Raw genomic sequence first — 20,403 nt, 5'->3', positions numbered from 1 at the left:
CAAGTTCGCCAGAACCATCGCGAATTGCTTTGTCCATACAGGACATTATCAGCATGGCCGAGTCTTTGTCAGAAGGGGCAGTCTTCTTGCTCAAGGCCCCCAGGCACCAGTCGAGGAAATTAAAAATTTCAAAGGCGCGAAAGACTCCCTTCAAGAAGTGGTCCAGATCAGAAAAGGTCCAGCAGACCTTAGAGCGTCTCATAGCCGATCTACGGGGAGAGTCAACCAAACTTGAGAAGTCAGCCTGGGCAGAGGCAGGGATCGCCAAGCCTGGTTCCTCTCCCGTGGCATACCAGACGCCCGACTTAGAAGTCAGCTTAGGAGGAGGAAACATAAAAGACGTCCTTCCCAGTTGCTGCTTGGACTGCAACCAATCCCCTAAAATTCTCAAAGCTCTCTTTGATGATCTAGCGAAGATAAGCTTAGTGTAGGCAGACTTAATAGGCTGCATGCCTAGAGAAAACTCGGATGGAGGAGAACGAGGGGTAGCAGAAACAAAGTGTTCAGGGTATAACTCTCTGAACAGCGTCAGGACCTTACGAAAGTCAATGGAGGGTGGCAACGACTTGGGTTCCTCCACATCAGAAGAAGGATCATCCAGGTGAGCAGCTTCATCCTCAGAAACCTCATCACCTGAGGGTTGAGAAGCGAGAGGTAACGATAAAGCGGTATGCTGAATGGTTGAATCCTGAAGAACGGGTGCATGCGCACTTGCGGATTCATCCTCAAGTCTCTGCTGAAGAGGATGAGGGCTGGCAATGACAAAGTCATGAGGCTGGGATGAAGGAGGTTCTGCGGGGGTCTGAGGAGCAAGTGAGGTGAGAAGCGAATGCTGTAAGGCATGAGGCTCATGCTGCATAGACTGCGGTTCATGTTGAATGGGAAGAGGCTCATGCTGCGAAGAATGCGGTTGCTGCATGCGTTGAGGTGGCTGCCTCATAGCATGAGGCTCCTGCCTCAAGAGTTGCGCCTGCCTCAAGGGTTGAGGAGGTGGCTGCGCAGAGAGAGGCTCTTGCCTCAAGAGTTGAGGTTCTTGCCTCAAGAGTTGAGGTTCTCGCCTCAAGAGTTGAGGTTCTTGCCTCAAGAGTTGAGGTGGCTGCCGCAAGAGTTGAGGTTGCTGCCTCAAGGATGGTGGAGGTTGCCGCAACGCAAGAGGTTGCTGCCTCGAGGATGGAGGAGGTTGTCGCAACGCATGAGGCTCCTGCCTCAAGGGTAGAGGAGGTTGCCGCATAGCAAGAGGCTCCTGCCTCAAGGAAAGTGGAGGTTGCTGCACAGCGCTGGTATCTGGCAACTCCCAATGCGGCAGCTCACGCATGGAGGCAGGTTGAGGAACCTCAACATCATACGTCTGGCAGGGTGGACTGCGCAGAGGTGGAGGAGCGCTCGCAGGAGGAGGTGTGCTAACCTTCTCTGCCTGAAACTCCTGCATCAACACCGCAAGCTGCGACTGCATAGTCTGCAGCATAGCCAACTTGGGATCAACAGAAGTTGGGGCAGAGGCCTGTTGAGGCATCGCTTTACCTCTCTTAGGAGGTGTGCAGCCATCAGATGACTGCGGCGAGTCCGAACTAGCCCAGTGGCTACATCTGGGCTGTTGGACTCGCTCGGTCTGGACCTTACGCTTAAGAGGCCTTGAGACCTGGGTCCAGCGTTTCCTCCCGGAAACTTCTTCCGCAGACGAGGAAATTAAGGGCTCAATCGTCTGAGAGTGGAAGTGACGATCTCTATAAGATACGCCCGCAACCACTGAGGATACTACTGTGCGCCGATCAAGGCCTGCCGAACCCTTTTGCCCTTCGACATTGCTTCTCCCCTGGGCTTGGGAGCTTGCAAGAGGTCCCGGACTGGGAGGACGACTGGCACGCACAGAAGTATCCTCATGCGCAACACTGACACTGACACTAGGCACAGCACTGGCACTACCACTTCCCACTGCACTTTTCACTTTAAGTTCCTTGACATCTGCCAAGAGAAACTTGTGGTCACTCACTACAGACTCCACCTTATCACCTAAAGCCTGAATGGCACGTAACACATCCGACATATCAGGCTGAGCACTAGTAATAGGTTCGGGGGTCACCACTACAGGGGAAGGAAAAGGTTGAGGATCATGGGGGGAGGAATAAACCAAAGAGCGAGAAGAACTCCTCCTAACTCTCTCCCTCTCTAACTTAGCCGTATACTTGAGGAATTCATTAAAATCGAATTCCGAAAGCCCGGCACATTCCTCACATCGATCTTCCAACTGACAGGATTTTCCCCTACAGTCGGAACAAACGGTGTGAGGATCAACCGAGGCCTTCGGAAGACGCCTATTACAAGTCCTAACACTACATCGTCTTTGTCTAGGAGCTTGAGAATGGTCGGACATCTTGAATTAGAGAACAGTCAAGGGGGGTTTCCAAATTAAAGCAAAGATCGTTATACCATTAATCAAAATCAATCCAAAAGCTATCTAAGCTAAGGGAAAAGCTTCCTGTATAGCGAAAGCTAAATTTCAGAGCAATACTTCACCAAAACCGTGAACAAAGACTCCAAAATCAAGAGCGTATCCATGTAGGTCTTCCCGGCGGCACGACAGAGGAAAAATTGAGGTGGTGTTGACAAGAAGTACTGCAGTACCTGACCACAGATGGCGCTGGTGAGTACACCCCCCTCTTGTATAGCGATCGCTGGCGTATCCCGTCCGTAGATTTCTGTCGGGCAACGGAGTTGACAGCTACATGATTATCGGGTAAGATTAATATTGAAAAATACAAATTATCTTCGAATTTGTCATTTGTTCCGTAACCGAAATACAAACCACGCTATTTACATTGGGTGGCTTACCCCTTAGGTAGGGTGGAAAGTCCCCAGCCATACTGGCTTTGGCTTTACCCGGGGACTCAGAATCCGAGTGAGTCGCACTCGAGAAAAGGAGTCCCTGCACCTCACAAGTTCCTTGCTCCGCAAGGAACCGTGTGGCCTACATAAGCTTGTGTGTGAAGGAAGAAGTGTGACCCGTCCTAGGCAGTTGACCTGGAGTTCCAGAAGGAACTCTGGGTTAGGACGTTCCCAATACCACCTCGTCAGGGTATGGGGGACGCGACAGTATTGACTCAATACTCGGAACACAAGGAAGCATGGTTTACCTGCAGAGGTTCGAGGTCAGCTATGCAGAGACCAGGATGCTGCCTCCCCGTAGAGGGGATGATGAAGAAAGAAATAAGGGCCAGACATACTTCTTTCGTTCATGCAGACTAAAACCTGATAACAATGCCCTCAACCTTCTGCTACCTGTCCAAAAAGGAGCCTGAGGTTAGACCAGCTGTTGTGTAGCCACCATAGAGCGATAGAAAACGTATCGAGACTCCTGTGGGTCACTCCCTGCAGGAAGCAGGCTGCGAAGGTCATTAGACGCTTCCAGACTCCAGCTTGTAGCACCTGCGTCACAGAGTAGTATTACTCGAAGGCAAGGGACGTTGCGATGTATCCAACATCGTGCTGTAGGGCGACGTGACGGGGGAGGGTCTGGAGACAGGTCGAGATGAATGTCCTTGAGTCCGGGCTGAAGAGGTATACTGGTGACTCTCCCCCGTGTCCTCCTTGTGCTCCCAAATCGGCTGCAACTGAGGACAAACTGCAGCTGTTCCCAAAGCTAACCTCTCGATTCCTTGACTGGCAAGAAAGAGAAGGTCTTGGGACATCAGATACAGAATGGAGACTCGAAATCTTGAAGGAATTGGACCGAAGGGCCAGGACCCCCAGATTCTGAGTCTAGCCAACAACTCAGGAGCGAACCTGAATGTTGCCTTCTCCTCTTCCTTAGAAAGGGGGAGTCGTACGAGACCAAGAAGATTGCTTACACACTGGCCGTGGCCAGAGTGAGCAGGAGACCCAAGGCGGAATACAATCCGAGGCCTGTCGTAAAGGGTCTTGAGAAGATCTCTTAAAGGACTAAAATTCCGAGCCATGCTCCAAGTTGGAGGTCTTCCTCCGACTGGGGCAGGGACGATCGTAGCTTCGCATGAGCGAGGAAAGATCCAGCGGGCAGGAAAAAGTTATTCCTTTAAGCCTGAAGGGAAAGGCTGAGTGACAGGCTTCATTGCCGAGAGCGGAAAGGAGTTTCCTCCCGCCGAAAGGCAATAAGACCGTTATTGCTGGAGAAGAGGCCTCAAGGGAAGAGGTATATCTCCCACGGCACCAACCACCGAAGACTCTTCATTTTGCCTGGAAGACCCCTGCGGAGACTATCGCAGATGACGCGACCTCCGTACCGCGACTGTAGCGGGTTGTCTCTTCTTGAGGAGGAGGCGTAGTGTCTCCAGGCATGAAGCCGAAGCGACGACCCGGTTCGGGAGAGATGTCGCAGTGTGGTTGTTTGAGTAGTCTGCGCCGTGGGAGAAGCTCTCCCGGGAGTTCCGTCAGGGGAAGCAGAGGGTCCAGAAACCGTTCTGTGCAGTCCCAGTGGAGCTCTCCCATTGAAAGGTTGACAGACAACCTGGTCTTGTTGAGACCCATTGTCCACAGACAAAAAGGAGGGAAGACGCAGGCGTCGAAGTTGTCCCACCATTACCGGAATGCATCTTGCCAGAGTCTCGGGGTCTGAGACTGGGGGGAAGAACAGCGGAAGCTTGAGGTTCCAAGCTGTCGCGATCAGGTCCCCCAGACCAGGACTTGCTGGTTACTCAAGGTCAAAGACCCCCAGGTACACTCTCTCTACGAGGCTCTGCTCGGATAGTCGGAGAGAACATTCCCCTGCCTGGAATGAGAGAGCCGATGGTGGTATTGAGAGAATCTCAATCATCCCGGTATCTCTACTGCAAGATGTGAAGGTGTGATAATGTGTCCCCTGCTGGTTAAAACACGCCAGAATCATGAAGTCGACGCGCACGGGGCGACTCGGCAGGAGCTGTAGGATCTGTAGAGGGGTCAGACTACGGCCCCTAAGCCTGCCTGAATGATGGAGAGGTATCCTTCAGGTCTTGACCATAGGCCTGGACCGAAACATGCCCCCCCCCCCCCCCCCTTTCCTTTGACGAGTCCGAGAACAGCATCAAGAATGTGGGGAAAGGACGAGAATATCCACTACCATCAAGAGGTTCCATAGGTCAACACCCATTGCAGGTCTAATAGTTCCGCTGATCCCATAGGGGCCAGGAAGTCCGGTTAAACGTTGCCTGAAACCACCGGAACTTGGACCGCCCCACATGGAACTTATCCTGAGGCGACCGTTCGGACTATAGACGGGTCAATGAGGAAAGGAGAACAAGGAAACGTTCCAAGGTTGGCTCAAAGCTCTGCTTGACTGAGAACAGGTACTGCGACTCTCCTCAGTCTTGCCACAGTCAACTGAAAGGAAGGCTCGGAGGATGTGGCAACAGAATCTGGCGTCCCCAGGTGGTCACCCATCCAAGTACCGACCAGAACCGACGTTGCTTAACCTCGCTGGACGGACGAGAAGCGGGGTTTCCAACGTGGTAAGACCGTTGACTCAATATCATGGCCAGATACTCCAGATGTTGAGGCAGAAGAAGAGAAGGCTCCAAGCAAAATACCATGAACCCACACTCATGGTAAGCATCCGGAAGCTTGTCCCGGCGCTGAAGAAGGTCGAACCCGAGCCTACCGGAGTTGACCAGCCCTCCAAAAAGCAGAGGAGGCGGAAGCCTGCACCTGAGCGGCCATGAGGAAAGCAGGGAGAGTTCTCTGGGGAAAAAAACCTGCTATGCCACGGCGGGATAGCCACACTGCATCATAAGCAGGAATACTTGCAGTCTAGGCTGAATTCGACGAGCTCCCTGGAAGATGGATGGAATGGAAACTGAAAGTACCCGTCCTTCCGATCCAGGGTTTAAGGAGTCCTGTCGCCTCGTTACCAGTCTGATCGATTCTGCTGTTCTACGCTGGCCGGAGTTTGTTCGACAAACTTGATTAGGGCTGAGAGGTCGACTACGGAACTCCCCTCTCAGATCCTTCCTTACAAGAATGGATCGACTGAAGAGGCCGGGGGTGAAGCCGTCGATGATCCTATGGAGGACCTTCGCCTAAGGTATGGATCATTCTGCCCAACCGGGCAACTCTTGCTGACGCTATGGTATAGAGGTTCAGAGACACTGAATTCGTTGACAGAGACGGCAGGCGCGATATCCTTGGCTGATCACAGAGATTGTGCGGGAATGGGCATCGGGAAGCTGTCATCCGGATGAGTAACCTTAAGCATCCTCCCAGCGAGAAACCTGCAATCCTAGAGTTTGTGAACTCTGCCGCTCCTTTTAGGACTATGCCCCCCCGGGGGAGCCTCCCGCGCCATCTGTTCCTGACAGGAGGAAACTGTAATTGGACACCTTGTCCCAGTTGTCGTAGCCGATAACTTAGGCCGACGTGGTTGAAAGAAAAGGGCGCTGGAGCCCTGCAGAGTCTGGAAGAAAGCGCCTTGGAGAAGTGAAAACGGAAGTCGATTTCCTCCGCACAGCCGCTGTCTAAGTCTCTGTCCTTGGGCACAAACAAACTCTTCTCAAGGATGGAAGGGTGCCTGAGGTTGTCGACCTCCACAGATGAGACACCTGAAGGAAGCCCTCAGTCAGCGCGTCCAGATGGTACAACATCGAGCTTGTCCGCAAGTTAGATACTTAACGACGAAAGGCCAAGGTGCCTGAGCCCGAGAGGATGAAAGTACCCATGATCTTCCTGTAGTTTCCTTGAACCAAACCTCGGGCCGTAACCGAGGAGGGAAAGGACCTGGTAAGCCCCCAGAGGAAGGGGTAAGCAGTCACCCCTTGGCCGATGGAGAAATCTCGAACGGAAAGCCCCCGCCAAAAATCCTTCCAGGGAATGACGGGGAAGGGCTAACTCAGGTTCTGGAAAGAGGAGTGTTGCTCAGACCTCCCTGAAGTTTCTTCCTATTCATGCAAGTGTCATGCTCTGCGTCTACGGGGTGAGGCCGTGTTCTGAAAATACGCTCCAGAAGAACTAACCAGGCTGGCCATGCTGCGAAAACCCCAATGGGAATCGTGGTCGCAATCGCCTTGGAGCTCGCGCGATGGTAATTCAAAGATTTGCGCGTGGTCGAACATGGAAGCGCCCATGCGCGGTCACGCAGGAACGCAAACGAAGGTGAGCGAAGGAGCGCAGAAGGAGGGCGAGCGTGGTAAGAAGGGCGAGAGCTGGTGGTCGGTGAGCGATAACCCATAGACGAGCAATGGATACTGCAAGAATTAGGCCGACGTTCGTGCGAAGAAACACCGTCGGTTCGCGCGACGGAACACCGTCGGTTCGCGCGACGGAACACCGTCGGTTCGCGCGACGGAACACCGTCGGTTCGCGCGACGGAACACCGTCGGTTCGCGCGACGGAACACCGTCGGTTCGCGCGACGGAACACCGTCGGTTCGCGCGACGGAACACCGTCGGTTCGCGCGACGGAACACCGTCGGTTCGCGCGACGGAACACCGTCGGTTCGCGCGACGGAACACCGTCGGTTCGCGCGACGGAACACCGTCGGTTCGCGCGACGGAACACCGTCCGTCCGTGCGATGGAATACCGTTGGTTCGTGCGCGGGTGAACATTGGAGAGCATGCGTGCGGGCGCGCAGGCGAATGATCGCGCGGGCGCGCAGGCAAGCGGTCGCGCAGGCGAACGGTTGCGCGGGCGCGCAGGCGAACGGTTGTGCGGGCGCGCAGGCGAACGGTCGTGCGGGCGCGCAGGCGAACGGTCGTGCGGGCGCGCAGGCGAACGGTCGCGCGGGCGCGCAGGCGAGCGGTCGCGAGGGTGGGCAGGTGAATGAGCGCGAGTCCGAGGCGGCGAACGCAAGCGTTAGCGCGATGGCGAGGAAACGCGCTGCTGCGTGGGCGAGGAAGACCGCTGGCGATATGGATCAACAGGCGATCGGTGGTGAGCTGGTGAGCGCTAACGCGCAGGTTGGCGACGGCGCGTTGTGGCATGTCGACGCGTTGGCGAGCGATGGCGAGCAGCATGCGCAGGTGAGCGATGGCGAGCAGCATGCGCAGGTGAGCGATTGCGCGATGGCGAGCAGCATGCGCAGGTGAGCGATCGCGCGATGGCGAGCAGCATGCGCAGGTGAGCGATCGCGCGATGGCGAGCAGCATGCGCAGGTGAGCGATCGCGCGATGGCGAGCGATGGCGAGCGATGGCGAGCAGCATGCGCAGGTGAGCGATCGCGCGATGGCAAGCAGCATGCGCAGGTGGGCAATCGCGCGATGGCGAGCAGCATGCGCAGGAGGGCGATCGCGCGATGGCGATCAGCATGCTCAGGTGGGCGATCGCGCGATGGCGAGCAGCATGCGCAGGAGGGCGATCGCGCGATGGCGATCAGCATGCGCAGGTGGGCGATCGCGCGATGGCGAGCAGCATCCGCAGGTGGGCGATCGCGCGATGGCGAGCAGCATCCGCAGGTGGGCGATCGCGCGATGCCGAGCAGCATGCGCCGGTGGGCGATCGCGCGATGGCGAGCAGCATGCGCAGGTGGGCGATGGCGAGCCATGTTCCTTCAGAAGCGTTGGAGAACGTTGGCGCGCCGGCTGTAACACACGCGGGCGATCCGGAGATCGCCGAGAGACAGGTGATCGCTGACGTGTAGAACGCTGTTAAATAGGCGATACTAAAATCGCCTGTGCGTGCTGGCGAGCAGGTGAACGCTGGCGAGCAAGGGAAGAACCCCCGTGGGAGGCAACCCTTTGCCCCGAAGGGGACGTTGTCCGTCGGGAGACATATGTCCATCGGAAGACCGTTGCCTGTCCGCTGGGAGACTGATGTCCGTTGGAAGACCGTTGTCCGTCGGGAAGACCGTTGCCCGTCGGAAGAGGAGATCAGACTGCTGTCCATCTGCACCAAGGCGGAAGATCAAGAAGAAGGAGTTGTAGGCTGCAAACGGAGATTCAAAAAGGCGCCTCTTAGCACCCTTATAGGGAGATGAGAAGCCCTTACGACGCGGCGGACGGTGGGCCTTACGGCGAAGGAGGCCAACAGCAACAGCAGCAGAAGAATCCTCCGAAGATGAGTCTCTATGAGTGTACTCTCTCGCGAACGAAAGAGAAACACTTCGTAGAAGAGACTGGTCAGCCAGGACCTAAAAGGAGCAATCCTCCGAAGAGGGGCTCCTGCAGTTGCCCAGCCCCTTGAGCGAAACTGCAGGTGTGACCGCTCAGCACCAAGAGCATAGTCGCACGAAAAAAGGCAAGAGAAGAACCCCCCAAAAGGGGAAAAACTCAAGCCTGGACAGGAAAAACTTCCCTCGGAAGGAAAGTTACCCGCCCAAGGAGGCAAGCCTCCTGAGAGTTCTAAAATGAACTGGAGAGCTGTCCGTCATCACGGGAGTACTTCCAGTAGAAGGAGACACGCCCCTGACGAAAATACAAGGGGGGAGGCAGCAACAGCCGAATCCCCAGGCCTCAAAAAGACAGCTCACACCGTTGCCATATTACAGAAACAAACTAGATCGGTAACTGTAAAAAAATAAAACAAAAATCATTAGTACACATTCATTCCCCCGGGAAGGCTCCGAAGAGGAATCCCGAGGGAAAGGAAACAAGAATTACACAACAGGCACGTGCCCTCACAACCACTTACACTCACGGAAGGAGAGCTGTAACCAAAACAGAATTATAACAATTATAATTATGAAACTGTAATTATGTAATTTAAAAATGAATGAACACTAAAGAAAGAACGAAAACCTCGAAAGGAATCGTTCTACAGGCTGAAAAATTAACAACCACAATTAGATTCATGAACTAATTGAGACAAACGTACGGCGTAGCAACCCCCCACACGGAAAGGAAGCTACAAGGGCGTAGTAACACGTAGTAAAAGGGTGAACGACCTTAAGAGAGAGAGAGAGAGAAAGACCTAAGTCAAACTCGATCGCCACCCATAAAATTACGCCTTGGTGGCCTAACTGCCGAGGACTCCACGTAGATATCGTACACTACACACACAACTCTGAAAAGGAAACTTACTGATTTCTATACTCAAATATATATACAAACATGAAAACATGTTTACATATATATTGAGTAAAAGAAAAGTAAGTGATTAAGTAAAGACAAAACAAACAATGGCTGCCAAGAGAGGACCAAGACAGAGACGTCTGTCACAGTCCGAGCCAAAAGTGAAAGTGAGCATTCATCTGTGTTTGAGGGGGGGAGGGGTAGCTAGCTACCACTCCGCTACCCCCCCCGCTAACTAGCGCGGGGGTAATACACCCTCGTTAAATTCTAATGGCTCGCCATTTCAGCTGCGCTAAAAGGTAAACCCAATGTAAATAGCGTGGTTTGTATTTCGGTTACGGAACAAAAATATATTTAAGCTATTATACCGGAAAGTCGTTCTGGCTAACTAAATAACACATGCGTTACGAACGACAGCGCCGAAGGCGCCTCCGGTCCAGGCAATAGCTCAGCCAAAACACAGATAATTTCGAGTTAAATCTTTACTTTACGGCCAGAGCTAAATTTATACAGTATAAGAATTAAATACTCAACTTTCCAGAGGCAGAAGACACTGGAGATTGCATTATAATCCAAAATATCGAAAGAGCACTGGGAAAAATCACCGAGCTGACGCGCTACAGAGAAAGGAATAAAGATGGCCGACGATTGTGGCGCCATCTGAGTACTCAAACAGTAACAGAGGAGGAGAATTTTGTAACGGCTCCTCTTTTATTTTTCCACTTTTCCCCTCGAAGCGTAAACTCTATGCAGGGTGCAGATTGCTATGAGGCGTGTCAAGAATACGTCCCCTGATATTATGCGATATCCTAAAAGGAAACTTTAAGGATATTCGCGCCAGGAGTTAGAATTCTGGAGACCTTTAGTTAAATTCTCTGGGAATATCACTGTAGTCAAATATACCCTAGGAAGCTACTGAAAGGAACCTTTCATCAGGACGACATGGCCTGAGCTCAAAAATAGCGTTGGTTTGTATTTAGTGATGAAACAAACAATTTTTTGCCAAATAAACATCATCTCACCTGGGTATTGCTATTCACCAAACCTCTCCAATAGGGGCTGAGTGCAGACAAAACAGTTGCATTCACGGCCAACCGTTCATTTTCTAACAAGAATATAACTTCTTGACAAGACGAATTCTCATTTGCCTCAGATAATCTTCTCAGATACTGTTGAATTTCAAAGAATTTCTCCTCACCATCACAACCAAAATGAAAATTATGCAAAGACTGCTTTTGTTGTGCATAGTATTCCATTTTTTAAACCATCTGTGGAAGAGACATTTGAATTTACATAATACCATTACTATACATAAAAATTTAAAGTATCTTAATACAAAAACACTGCATCACAATTGCTTTATTGTGCTTCAGTAAAAATATTTTCACATTATGTAATTAATAAATCCTCTAGTTACAGATGAAAGTCCATGTATACAAGCTCAATCAGTTTTATGGAGGCAGAAAGTAAATTTTAGTGTGAAAAAAAGGCTTAGAAGAGGTGTAATGTATGTATAGAAAAAATAAATTTTCTTCTTTTTACTAGTGAAAGTACTGTGTACTTTTATTATCCTGAAATATAAGAGCAAAATAGTGTACAGTACATAGGTATATCAATAATACATCTAGTATATAAATCAACAAAAAATATTCACATTAATAACTTTGCCATTTTTTATATTATACCATGAATAATAAGGAAACATTAAGAAATGTGAAAGATAAAATCACGGCTTGCAGCCACATGAAATCTCGCAAGACAGTAACAACACTAGGAAATTTGCCTCTCTGATTCCAAAGGGTTGGAATGCCTGAAAAGCCGCCAAAAACAATACCGCAACTTGTCAGGTGACAACCGTAAATAGAGCAAGGCTGCCGAAGTCTCAAAATATTTTTCATTTTGTAAAGAGATGCACTATATACTAATTTAAATAAAGTGAAAAGTAATGAATGATAAATGTTGTTTTATCATTTAGTTCTACCCACTGATATCTATACAGTACAAGCATTATCATAATAAAGTCTATGAAATATTCTGTATTGGGACTTCAAGAAGTCAAATATTTCACAACTCTTTACCTAGCCCATGGATACTAGCAATTACCATCAGCAGAAGACAGTAAAAAGTACACGGCTTTCTCTACTGATTTTGGACACTGGCAGTTCAGATATTTATTATTTGGACCCACGTATGTACCTACAGTGTTCTAGAGAGAAATGCATAGTATAGTAGTCTACAGGAGTTCCCAAAAGCCAAGATGATTTTCTACATGGATGACATCTTGATCCTTATGGCTTCTTTGAACAAGTTTTGGCTACTCTCCAGGAGCATGGGCTCAAGAAAAAATTTGGGAAGTGTTCTTGGTTTCAGGCAGAGATTAAATATCTTGGCCATCTGGTTGGATGTTCTGGTATGCATAAGCTACCACATACGTTCAGAAAGTGGAGGACTTGCCTAGACCTTCCAATGGAAGTTTATCCCAATGTGCTCACAAATAGCCAAAGCGTTATGCGCGAAGACTAGATGACAGTAATCTGAAGGGGCAACGAAACTGAAATGGACTTAGGAGAGGAACTGCGCTTTTGAGCACTTGAAGGAACTGATCAAAGAAAATACCATGTTGTTGTACCCTGACAACTCCATTGATACTAAACCAATGGAGCTTTTTGTCGATGCTTCAGGTGAGGGTTCTGGTGCTTGCTTGTGACAGAAATCCTTGGAGCATCCAAGGGAGCGTCATGTGATAGTCTATGACTCCATGACCTTCCTAGACTTCTACAAATTACTCCACTACTGAACATGACTTGGCCGCTCTGCAATCGAGAGTGAAAACCTTCAGGGCTTTCCTCTATGGCCAGTTCTTTGTGATCCATTCTGCTCACTGTCCCCTGATGTATCTTCAAAAAAAATTAAGATGGCAGACAATTGTCTTGCACGGACGCTGAAGGACTTGTCTGAATTTAACTTTGTTGTTTAATACTGTCCAAGTAATCAGAATACTACAGCAGACTGGTTATCCTGCTGGCCCGTATCAACTAACTCCTTGACTGTTACTGAACCTGCAACTCTCAAATTGTCTACCAAACTGGCACTGTATTAGGAGGTTTGAGGTGGTCCAGATTCTTTTATAGAATCTTTGGAGTTGTTGTGAACTGTTGAATGATAGGGTCAGGTGTCACACCCAACTCAGCTGAAGGGAGTGAAGCTCACAGAGGCCCTAGTTTAGCAGTTTCTGAAAGATGCCCGTTGACTAGGCTTCAAACTGGACAAGATTAGCAGTAGCCAAATCAAAGCTATGCAGTTTTCAAGTATTGTCCTAGCTTTTGAATTGTTATTAGCAGCTTCGAAACTATTTAACCTGGAATTCTAAGCCCATTTGGATCCCACTTGTCCGACAGTTTATCGTGACCCATCTGTAACTGAGCTTCAGTGTGTGCATCTTCAATGTTTTTCTGGAATCCATTTCAACCCTTTGCTTGAGCTCCACAATTATGTTTCTCCAACTGACGTGATTCTGGGGCATAAGACGGAGATGAAAGCTCGTATGCCTGATTCTGAGGTACTGTACTAAAGAACTGTACGGTAATACAGAATGTGACTGAAAAGACACCACATCAGTCCAGTCGTAGGCATGTGTCTCAACACTCGGCACTAGGACTAGTAATGTTACAGGACTCCTTATATTGTGTTTGTGTTGATACAACAGCATAAGTGTGCCTTGTCAGTGAGACTGTACTGAGTCAACTTGGCACAGAATACCAGGTATTGTTCATAAAACACTTAGAGGGGTCACCAGCATTCTAAGGTACATCCAATTAGAGGTAAATTGTCCCAATGGGAAACACCTGCTATTTAGTTATCTGGTGGTAGCTGCTAGACATTAACATGAAAAATTATGAAGTAATTTGTATTTTCCCTAACCATAAAAACCTGAGCTCTTTACAGTGGATATATTGTTTCGACAAAGTGGGAAACTATCCCTAAACTTTTTACGCAAGATAAATAACCCTCCTCTTGCTAACGGGTGTAGAACAGCCACCGTACTTTCAAATTTATCATTTGTGCTGACACAAGAATACAAACCTTGTGCTCTTTATTACGGAAGACTCACCCTTTAGGTGGGTGGAAGTCCAAACCAACTGGCTGGTTATTGACCCAGGGTTTTCCCGTATGTGCTCCGCACCTAACAGGGAGAAACCCTGACACCTTGCTAAATTCTGTGCAAAGCACGGTTAGCAGCCTGAGCAATCTGTGTGATTGTGTGATACTAGCAGTGTGACTAGTCTCGGTAAGAATTCTCAGGTACGTAGAAATCTTTGAATCAACCATAGACGTTACCCAATCCCACCTCGCCAGGGAGTGTAGGGATGCAACAAGGATACATATCTTATACCAGGTTACATAGGGAAAATGGTTTTACCTACAAACATGGTAGGCCAGTTTGCAGAGTACCGTGGGTGCTGTTCCCCAAAAGAGGGAAAGATGAAATAAAGAAAGAGCCAGTCATTCTTATCATTCATCCCAGACTTAATCTTGGGAAAACTCTGCCCTTCAACATCTGTTACTTGTCCATCATGGAGCCTGCGGTATTTCAACCAGTTATTATGTAGCCACCGGAGGACCACTAGAGAACGTCTCCGTGCTCCTGTGGGTCACGTCTTACAGTAAGTGGGCAGTGAAGGTCATTTGCCGCTTCCTCACGACCGCTTGTAGGACCTGTTCACAGAGTAGTTCTTCTTAAATGCTACAGACATACTCATGTCCTTAAAATCCTGAGCTCTAGGTTTCCTCGGCTGAGCAGAAGGATCAGAATTTAATACCCGGTCTATGAACTTGTAAATCCATGCAGAGAACATGTTCTTGATGATCCCTCTCTTGACTTTTTCTGAGCTGACGAAGAGTACTACCACTCAGGGGGGAGGAACTCCTGTAGTTCTCTTGAGGTAGCGCATCAAGCTCTTCCCTGGCAAAGTAGCATTTGATATGGATCATTGATTACGCTATGAAGACTCCCAATCTGTGAGTGTTCAAATCTGGGATCCGTTGCTGCAGGATTTTTTGGTCTGGAGACACCCAGGAACGAAGTTGAGTACCTGTATTGCCTCTACCCATCGCCTTGAAAGGGAGACGTCATAGGAAAGACCATAGAGTTCGCCGACTCTCTTGGCCTAAGCCAACGCGAGCAGGAAAACCATTTTCAAGGTCAGGTGAAGATCTGATGCGTGTCATCCTGGATTGTAGGGAGAAACCCTACAGGGACCAAAGGACATGAACCACACCCCATGGAGGAGGTCTAACTTCTGACTGAGGACAGGTAGGCTCGATACTTCGAATGAGAAGAGAATATCAATCAAAGAGGAAATAATAACTTCTTTCAGCCTAAAGACAAGGTTAATGGTCGAGCGGTAGTCTTTCTCCGCCGAGACCGAGTTTTCCTCCCAAAGTTATCCAAGGATCTCCACAATAGCTGGAAAGTGGCATTGAGAAGAGAGATACCCCAACTACCAAAGGCAGTCCACTTAGCCTGGTAAACAGCAACTGAAGATTTTCGGAGGTATCCGGAACATACTATTCGCAACTTGCTGCGAAAATCCTCTCTGTGTAAGGAGATGCTGGATAGCTTCCAGGAGTGAAGACATAGGAATAATGCGGCTTTGTGGAAGTTGATCACGTGTGGTTGTCCGAGTACAGTAGATCGTGTCATGGAGGGAGTCCACTTGGGACTTTCGTCAGAAGTTAAAGTAGGTCCGGGAACCATTCTGCATGATGTCATAGCGGAGCTATGAAGATCATACCTAGGTTGCGGATGATCTTGCCATGTTGAGCACCCTTCTCATCAGGCAGAAGAGGTGGAAAGGCATAAATGCCGATGTTGTCCCACTTGTTGGAATGCATCCTGCCATAGAGCCTGGGGATCCGAGACTGATGAACAGTAGAGCGGTAGCCTGTTGTTCAGGGGCATCACGAACAGGTCCTCTGTCGTGGAACCCCAAAAAGTCAAAACTTTGTTGGCTACTACATAATTTAAAAACCACTCAGAGGCCACTACCTAAGTCACTCTGCTCAGATGTCTGCAAGCAAATTCCTTTTTTCTGGAATAAAGCGAGCTGATAGGGATACCAAGTTGTCTTCTGCCTATTGTAGCATTCCCATTGCTATATGAAGGCGCTCCAAAATGGTACTGCTTTGTTTGTTCTACGTGGGCCACTACCCCTGTGTTGTTGCTCATCAATACCACTGAGTGACCCACCAAGAACTGCTGTAGGGATAAAAAGGCAGCCCTCATCTCTAGGAGATTTATATGACGATATCTTTCGGAATCTGACCAGAGCCCGGAGGCCATGGGATGCAGCATATGGGTCCCCCTCTTTTGATGCATCTGATTGGAGTATCAATTCTAGGGAAGGGATGAAGAGGTCGACACCTCGGCGGAGATTCTCGTCTGATACCCGCCATCTCAATTTCGTCTTCTGCTCGGGTCCCATAGGGACCAGAGCATCTGGAGATTCCTCGTACTGAACCACCTGGATTCCGACTGCCACTAAAAATATTGGATTCGTAGGAGTTCGTTGCGGTGACCAATGAGACGTAATCACTGTTGGCTGGGAGTGCGTCTTGTTGAAGGAAGAGACTTGTCACCTTCTTCAGTGTCTCGATCCCGTCGTCTGAAGAAAGACTTTCTGCATGTTGGTGTCGATGATCATACCTAGGAATACCAATCTCTGATAAGGAAGCAGGGAGTACATCTCAAGATTTACTACAGTCCTTGGATCGCGGCAAATTCAAGGAGTTTGTCTCAGAGTTGAAGAAGGGAAGCCACCGAGTCTGCTAAGATTAGTCAGTCGTACCAGAGTCTTAGAAATGGATGCCAATCCTGTAGGCCGATGTTGACACAACGGTAAAGAAAACTCTCATGATAACTTGAGGTGCTGTCGAAAAAGCAAACCACCACACCTTGAAGTGGCACTGCCCATATGATTCTTAGATACTACCTTTATGACTGATGTACTGGCATCTGAGAGTAGGCATCCTTGGGGTCCAGTATGCACAAAAAGTCCTGTGGCCTTACTGCTTGTTTGAGTGTGTCTGCTGCCTCCATGCTGAATGGAGTACAGTATGTTGAATGAACTTGTTCCAGGAGGAGGTCGAATACTGGAGACTTTTACAGGAAAATTAACTGTAGAAGAGCAGAAATACCATGATGAAACACGTAATCATGCAGTGATGACGTAACGCCTAAGTCCGGATGTCTGTACAGATGTTCGGATTTACGTAGATTATAGAGACTCGCCATCGCACCTGAACAGGTTACTGGAATGTGAAAATGTGCATGTTCTTTGTATTTGAGCTGCGGATTCTCTGCCCTTGTAGTTGACCTCAGTCACTCGGAAGGGTTCAAGAACAACTCATGTTTGCGTAAGTCCTTGCAGGATAAAGCTCTTCGTTCAACTTGGATCACCTCTTCAGAGCCGGAAATCCGCAGAAGTCGATCTCCAATCCTCCCGCGGGAGTTTGGCAAAGGGCCCTGTGCAATCCATCAAAAAGATTCGCTACATGGACTGAAGGAGCCTTGTTGGTTAGACGAGACATGTTGGTTGAATAAGAGATGAGTACTCCCAACTCGAAGGAGGGGATCACGGCTACTACAAAGTAAACCTAACTCGCAGACGAGAATGATGTTTACCCCTATAGAAGGCATCTAGCCTATGCTTTGGACTTCGTATTCCTACCGCTGGCTGAGCGAAATCAGGTTGAGGGAGAGCGTAATTGTCAGAGCGCTAACGAACACGACCAAGGTCAAGTTGTGGGTTGGCCGAAATATATCCTTCCCAGAGGAGAATCCCGAGGAAGGAGAGTGGAACTCACTTGCACAAGTCCTGAGGGAGCCTGCGCCAACGGTGACAGGGTGTAAGAGGAGAGGATTCCTCGAATCTATGTTTGCTATAGTTTGTAAACGTAAGTATGAGCTGTTTCAATCCGTTAGAAAATTTTGGGGATGAAAAGGAATAACCCTGTGGGGTTATGTCTTACGAGACTGTTATCCAAGCCGGGCATGAAGGAGCGAGGAGAAGATCACAAGGAATCAGAATCCAAAACTGTGAAGTGATCCGATGAGGTCTCTAACTCGTGGAGAGAAGTTGGGGAAAATAATCCCGAAAGAATAATTTTCCCTGAAGTCCCGTTCCAAATCGCAGGGAAAGGTGACAGGAGCGAGTGATCGGAAGACTTCTATTGCGGCAACCGCTGTGTAGAACTATGTTCTACCTGCCTGGTAAGGTCAGGCGGTGCATGGGTGAGAGCACAAGTGCGACTAACATAGATTTTGTCATCCAATAAAGATGTCGACTTATGTGGTAACCAAATACCAGAACAAGTGACAAAAAAAGGTTAGAGACAGGGAGCAAAGGAGGCAACCTAGTAACTAACGCACATGGTACGTCAGCCCACTAGTAGTAGTGGTCCGATGAATGTTCCTGAGGGGCAAACTTCATGAACGCTGACGAGAATCAGTGAGTAGATGAAGAAGTTTGCGCATCCGAGTGCCCGGGCCCTTTATTATTATTACTGTATTATTATTATTATTATTACTTGCTAAGCTACAACCCTAGTTGGAAAAGCAGGATGCTATAAGCCCAGGGGCCTCAACAGGGAAAATAGCCCATTGAGGAAAGGAAATAAGGAAAAATCAAAATTTTAAGTAATTTGTATTTTTCCTAACAGTACTTACCTCGAACTACTTTTTTAGGAGTATCTGGGATCTCATAAGAAAATAGTTCGAGGTAAGTACTGTTAAAAAAATGATATTTTAATTATAAAATAAATTTTTGAATATACTTACCTGGTGAATATATAATAGCTGAGCCTCCGGCGCCTCGACAGAAAAAACACAAAAACTTGCGAGCGATCGCTATGAAGGTTGCGGGTGTGCCCACAAGCGCCAACTATCGGCCAGATACCGCATATACATGTAAATAGCTCCAATTCTTCTCATCCCGCTGGGTCTCTATCGGGGAGGAAGGGGGGGCCTTTAATTTATATATTCACCGGGTAAGTATATTCAAAAAATTATTTTATAATTAAAATATTATTTTTAAATATTTAACTTAGCCGGTGAATATATAATAGCTGATTCACACCCATGGTGGTGGGTAGAGACCAGAGTTAATCAAGTTTACAGCGTATATGTTTAGAGTTTTTGACAGTTATATCATAACAAAACCCAAATATATATAGGTACCTGGTAAGGAAGTTGACTTAGACGATTACTCTGCCTTGTTAGTCTGTCTTCCTCACGAAGCCCAGCGATCCTCTTAGGATGCTGAAAGACTCCCAGGAGCTGAAGTATCAAGGGCTGCAACCCATACAACAGGACCTCATCAAACCCCTAATCTGGGCGCTCTCAAGAAATGACATTTGACCACCCGCCAAATAAAAAAAGGATGCGAAAGGCTTCTTAGCCTTCCGTACAACCCAATTAAAAGAACATTTCAAGAGCAGATTAAAAGGATATTGGAATTAAGGGAATGTAGTGGTAGAACCCTTACCCACTACTGCACTCGCTGTAACGAATGGACCCAGTGTGTAGCAGTCCTCGTAAAGAGTCTGGACATCTTTTAAGTAAAATGACGCGAATACCGACTTGCTTCTCCAAACGGTCGCGTCCATAATACTTTGCAGAGATCTATTTTGCTTAAAGGCCACGGAAGTTGCTATAGCTCTTACTTCGTGCGTCTTAACATTAAGCAAGCATCGGTCTTTTTCATTCAAGTGAGAATGAGCCTCTCGTATTAAAAATCTGATAAAATATGACAAAGCATACTTTGACATAGGCAATGATGGTTTCTTAACTGAGCACCATAATGCCTCCGATCCACCTCGTAAGGACTTAGTACGAGCTAAGTAGAACTTAAGAGCTCTAACTGGACACAGCACTCTTTCAAGTTCGTTGCCTACGATCTCTGACAGGCAAGGTATATCAAAAGACTTAGGCCAAGGACGAGAAGGCAGTTCATTTTTGGCCAGGAAACCAAGTTGAAGTGAACATGTGGCTTTTTCTGTAGAAAAGCCGATGTTCTTACTGAAGGCATGAAGTTCACTGACCCTTTTAGCCGAAGCCAAGCACACTAGGAAAAGCGTCTTGAGGGTGAGATCCTTCAGGGAGACTGAATGTAATGGCTCAAACCTGTCTGACATGAGGAACCTTAGGACCACGTCTAAGTTCCATCCAGGAGTTGCCAAACGACGTTCCTTAGAGGTCTCGAAAGACTTAAGGAGATCTTGGAGATCTTTATTGTTGGAAAGATCTAAGCCTCTATGACGAAAGACCGAAGCCAACATGCTCCTGTAGCCCTTAATCGTGGGAGCTGAGAGGGAGCGAACATTTCTCAGATGTAAAAGAAAATCTCCAATTTGGGCTACAGAGGTACTGGAAGAGGACACAGATGCTGACTTGCA

The 20,403-nt window shown here is 48.5% G+C and overlaps 1 protein-coding gene and 1 pseudogene across 4 annotated transcripts in view; both read right to left on the bottom strand.

The window, feature by feature from the left end:
* Positions 1-20,403, bottom strand: part of LOC137631776 (myoneurin-like) — a 262,298-nt gene that overhangs the window by 208,449 nt on the left and 33,446 nt on the right. For all 4 annotated transcript variants that reach the window (XR_011041946.1, XM_068363734.1, XM_068363732.1 and 1 more), the window contains one exon: positions 10,971-11,216. Coding sequence is in view for 3 of the 4 variants with exons in the window: in XM_068363734.1 (XP_068219835.1) it covers positions 10,971-11,204 (234 nt within the window). In the remaining variant the exon portion in view is untranslated. The remainder of the gene's footprint in view (positions 1-10,970; positions 11,217-20,403) is intronic.
* On the bottom strand, positions 5,355-5,473 carry LOC137632086 (5S ribosomal RNA; annotated as a pseudogene).

This window comes from Palaemon carinicauda, chromosome 40 (genome assembly GCF_036898095.1).
Source record: "Palaemon carinicauda isolate YSFRI2023 chromosome 40, ASM3689809v2, whole genome shotgun sequence".
Classification (NCBI taxonomy): domain Eukaryota; kingdom Metazoa; phylum Arthropoda; class Malacostraca; order Decapoda; family Palaemonidae; genus Palaemon; species Palaemon carinicauda.
This window is presented reverse-complemented; position numbering and strand designations above follow the sequence as displayed.